Source organism: Penaeus japonicus, unplaced genomic scaffold, assembly GCF_977035675.1.
Source record: "Penaeus japonicus unplaced genomic scaffold, GWHDUDI00000001_assembly GWHDUDI00000029, whole genome shotgun sequence".
Classification (NCBI taxonomy): Eukaryota; Metazoa; Arthropoda; class Malacostraca; order Decapoda; family Penaeidae; genus Penaeus; species Penaeus japonicus.
This window is the reverse complement of record NW_028234431.1, coordinates 15,981,866-15,986,865: the sequence shown is the minus strand read 5'-3', so window position 1 is coordinate 15,986,865 and position 5,000 is coordinate 15,981,866. Positions and strand designations below refer to the sequence as shown.

The 5,000-nt window shown below is 36.1% G+C and overlaps 2 protein-coding genes across 6 annotated transcripts in view; one reads left to right on the top strand and one right to left on the bottom strand.

The window, feature by feature from the left end:
• neur (E3 ubiquitin-protein ligase neur) overlaps positions 1-2,268 on the bottom strand; it is a 31,074-nt gene extending 28,806 nt beyond the window's left edge. The window contains exon 1 of the mRNA XM_086553973.1: positions 2,114-2,268. Coding sequence (XP_086410099.1) covers positions 2,114-2,147 — 34 coding nt within the window. The 5' untranslated portion in view covers positions 2,148-2,268. The remainder of the gene's footprint in view (positions 1-2,113) is intronic.
• Positions 2,269-2,273: 5 nt separating this feature from the next.
• The window catches only part of LOC122266902 (transposable element Tcb2 transposase), a 20,217-nt gene continuing 17,490 nt past the window's right edge, over positions 2,274-5,000 (top strand). The window contains exons 1-2 of one of the 5 annotated variants that reach the window (XM_086553976.1): positions 2,274-2,679; positions 3,602-3,783. Coding sequence is in view for 2 of the 5 variants with exons in the window: in XM_043036861.2 (XP_042892795.1) it covers positions 2,664-2,679; positions 3,602-3,783 (198 nt within the window). In the remaining 3 variants the exon portion in view is untranslated. Of the gene's footprint in view, positions 2,680-3,601; positions 3,784-4,378 lie in introns of those variants that run through there. The other 4 variants (XM_043036862.2, XM_043036861.2, XM_086553975.1 and 1 more) reach the window with 4 other exon arrangements.

The window sequence follows — 5,000 nt, the reverse complement described above, 5'->3', positions numbered from 1 at the left end:
TATCAATTATGTAGTTGACTAAAATTGTAGTTCAGGGTCCATATCAACTCTTTTTTTTATCTTTATACTCAATCTGATAGAAGTATTACTGTGTTAAGGGAGGGCAAAAAGCAACTTATTTTTTCGTATTTGTGTGCTGTCACGAACGAACACGAAACTTATAACCGTTCAAAATGATAATAACATGAAGAGGTAGGGAAGAGGAAGGAAACTTGTGGTTTTGACAGTGAGTATCACAATAAAAGGCATCACTACTGGCACATTGTAGGCACTGGGCATGGTGTGAGTTCTCTCATTATGCCTGCACATCTTTCATCTGTGGTACTTTAGAGCAAGAGGTCAGCAACCTGCTATGTGCCATCGCTCTATAGAGATAGTGCTTGCTAGAGACTGTAGATGGGTGCCATTCAAGGCTCTCTCTCCTGCTGGTGCTAGAAGGAAGTGGTGCCATCTAGGTTTCGGATGTGAGTTGAAACCCATTTTGCTTAATATTATGGCAGTTATAATAATTATGACTGCAATTGTCAACATCACTCACTTATTACTCATAGTACAATAACATAACATAGTGATCCAAAATCCCCGAATGTCAAGACGCCCATCATCAGGCAAGAGTTCCAGTGTCATGTATGATGAAAAAACACGTCACCTGTCATTAACGGGTTAAGGAACCAGTCTAAGCTCTATCTTGCCATATATATATATGGTGGACATTTGCGCTGAAAGCAGAAGCCATAGTGATCATGGGACTTCTCTTAACCCGTTAACGACGGATGATGTGTTTTTTCGTCATCCATGACGCAGGAGCTTTTGCCTGACAATGGGAGTTATGACGTTCGGGGATTTTGGATCACTATGTTATTTTATTGTGCTATGAGTAATAAGTGAGTGATGCTAACAATTGCAGTCATAATTATTATAACTGCCGTAATATTAAGCAAAATGGATTTCAACTCACTTCCAAAACCTAGATGGCACCACTTCCTTCTAGCACCAGCAGGAGAGAGAGCCTTGAATGCCACTCATCTACGGTCTCTAGCAAGCACTATCTCTATAGAGGGATGGCACATTGCAAGTTGCCAACATCTTGCTCTAAAGTACTGCAGATGAAAGATGTGCAGACAGAACGAGAGGAGGATGGTGACTCACACCATGCCCAATGCCTACAATGTGCCACTGTGCCAGTAGGGATGCCTTTTATTGTGGCACTCACTGTCAAAAGCACAAGTTTCCTTCCTCTTCCCTACCTCTTCATTTTGGATGGTTATAAGTTTCGTATTTGTTCATGACAGTATACAAATATGAAAAAATAAAGTTGCTTCTCGTCCACCCATAAGTCAGCAATACTTCTATCACACTGAGTGTAAAGAAAATAATGAGCTGATATGGACCTACACTACAATTTTAGTCAACTGCATCATTGATAGAGCCTGTGATATGACAGATATAAGTCTCTAAATACAGCAAAACATAGAAAAGCTTTACAATGAGAGACTAAACGAGAGTGGGGAAACTTAAGGTACATTCCGTGAAGCTGCCTTGCTCTGAAATAAAACCCATCCTGGAGACTGAGCAAGCAAATCTATCCCCCGTCCACAATGGATTAATCAACATGTGACTGCCTATGTGTGTGTGGGAATCAATCATGATAATCAATCATCTGTGTGTGTGTGTGTGTGTATGTATGTGTGTGTGTGCGTGTGCGTGTGCGTGTGCGTGTGCGTGTGCATGTGCGTGAGCATGAGTGCGTGTGCGTGAGTGCATGTGCCTGTGCATGTGTGAGTGTGAGAGAGTGTGAGTAAAAGTGTAAGTGTAAGTGAGAGTTAATGAAGCAGGGGCAAGTGTATGTGTAGGTGCATGTATTCATGTGCATGCATGGCAGATCTAGTCAACAGATTATTATATGTTTAAAATCATATTGTCTAAAAACATTTAGACTCTCTGCATGATTTAGTATTGTGTGGTTTGAAAAGGTAACTTCTAAAAACATTAAAAATTAAAATGATGGTCATGCTACCAGTATCAGTTTAATATTCTAAATAGCTTGGCATCATGATTCTTTCAATTGCGAACATTTGAATACAATAAAATGAATGCCTTTATACTGACTTACCTGACTGACAGAAGGCACTGCTAGATTGTCCCATGCCCCTGGTGGGATTGCACTTGCACTAGACGTGAAACAATATGTCGAAAATTATTTCCTTTTCAACCGAGTATGGCTGTCGTCTGTTATGATTGCATCAGAGACATCTGTGGGTGCCCAGCGTCACTACCATTGTAAACATACATCAGCTGATTTCATGAGACGACCGTTCGTACAGAATTCTCATTCTTCTCACAATGCTGTGGATGTCAATGGAACTAGATACTTAAGGAAACATTCGTCAGTTAATACTTGAAAAAAAAGTATGCTCTATTGTATTTATCTATCAAAAATAGTGTTTATGATGTATGATGTATCCATCAATGCCAAGTATATCTGGTTAAGTCCAAACTAATGTTGGACCACTCCTCGTACAAAATTCCGGACAAAAGAGATAGTAAGACAAATAAAAGTATAGCACTCGTCTACGTCGGATACTGAAGAGATTGTAAAAGAAATTGATGCACTTGATTCCGAACTCATGAACTTGGAGTAAACATATAGAAGTTGAGCAAACATGGAAGAATATTCAAGTAAGTGCTCTTGTAATCAACAGCAAAAGAAATTGCATAAGGTAAAGGTTTAGCAAACACCTGCATGGGTTGTAAAAAGGACTTCCTTCTGGTAATCATAGTAGCTGTGTTCTATCCAAACCAATTGAGAACATGCTGTTGTTTGTGATGTGAATCACAGTCCTACAAAGTCCAACACAATGATGTAGCTTTGCCCCAAAATACATGAATATTTTTTCACACCTTCACATATTTGATATAGCCCTAATTGGGTAATATACACACGCACACCTGCACACTCTCACACTCACATGCACACTTGCACTCGCACTCACACTCACACTCACACTCGCACACACACACACACACACACACACACACACACACACACACACACACACACACACACACACACACACACACACACACACACACACACACACACATACACACACACACATATTTAGCCTTTTTGTTATACTGATGTTTATGTATGAAAGTACAGCATGTTAAAAGCTAACCGTTCAGTAATGGGAAAACTCACTATGTTTATGTTTTTTCCCTCTTTTACTAGGCAAATAAAAGTATAGCACTTGTCAGCATCGGATACTGAAGAGATTGTAAGAGAAACATATTTGATTGTTACTCAGACAATCAAAACAGCTATACATTAGGCCAATTTTTACATTTCAAGTAATGTTCATGTGCATTTCATGGCATAATCATTTGAATAAATCACAATGCCATGAAATACACTAGTCCACAGAAATTAAGTGGAGGAGAAGGAATGAGAATATTATATGAATATATCTTGTAAATAATTCATTACAGATTGATTGATTTCCATGTCATATGAAAATTTTGAGACCAATTATATATTTTTTATAAGCCATTTTAGAGTAATCTGAATTATTTCCCAAAGTACTAATTCACATATTTACAGGAACCCAGATGTTCCCTTTACACAATGCTGTTGCCTCAAGAAATTTTGATGAAGTTCAACGTCTGGTGGAAGGTGGACATGATGTTAATGAACTACATTATGACCGTGTAACACCACTTCACATGGCAAGTTTGTCAGGAGATATAAGGGCAACACAATATCTTTTAGATAGGGGAGCATGGGTAAGTGAAAGTGTTGCAGGTAAGAATTGCATGAGATGTTTAGATTCTATATTATTCCATGAAAATATTGAATTAATTAATATTTCATAAATTCCTAAAGTTGGATTATATATATATATATATTATATATATATATATATATATATATATTTATATATATATATATATATATATTATATATATATATATATATATATATATATAATATATATATATATATATATATATATATATATATATTATATATATATATATATATATATATATATATATATATATATATATATATATATATATATATATATATATATATATATATATATATATATATATATATATATATATATATATATATATATTATATATATACATATATATATATATAATATATATATATATATATATATATATATATATATATATATATATATAATATATATATATATATATATATATTATATATATATATATATATATATATATATATATATATATATATTATATATATATATATATATATATATATATATATATATTTATATATATATATATATATATATATATATATATACAGTACTGGGAAAATTGATAGACAATTTTTGGGATTCTTCACTTTTTTATCTTTAACCCCTACCCGATGGGACCATTTCGGCTTAAAAAGACCGAAATTCCAGGACTCTTGAATGCATAAGCCTAACGCGTTGGGATTCTCGGCCGCGCTGGCCGCAAGCCAGCGTTGTGCACTGGCTCCTCCCGCGCGCTGGGCTGGACAAAATAACGCGTCCCCAGGGTGTGGCCCAAAAACCACTAGACATGATATCTAGTCACCCGTCATTAACGGGTTAACACCTCATATCTTCACAAATATATTACTTACATTGCCTATTTTTTGTAATAATGCAGAGAAATCTTTAATCTACATAAAATAATTGATTATATAATGAATATATTATTTTTAACCCATTCACACCGGTTGACGTGATAGCACGTATTGTGGTTTTCGCGTCAGACGCCCTGGACGAGCTATGAGGGGAAGCCGTGCGCTTGGGTTGAGCGAGCGGGCAACCCAGGCTCGCGGCTTGTGCGCCCGAGAATCTCGAGGCGTTAGGCTTATGCGTTCGAGAACCCCGGTATTGCGACCGCGCAAAGCCGGAACGGCCCCGGCGTGAATGGGTTAAATGATAAGAATCATGTTTTTGGATTGTTACTCGTCTCCA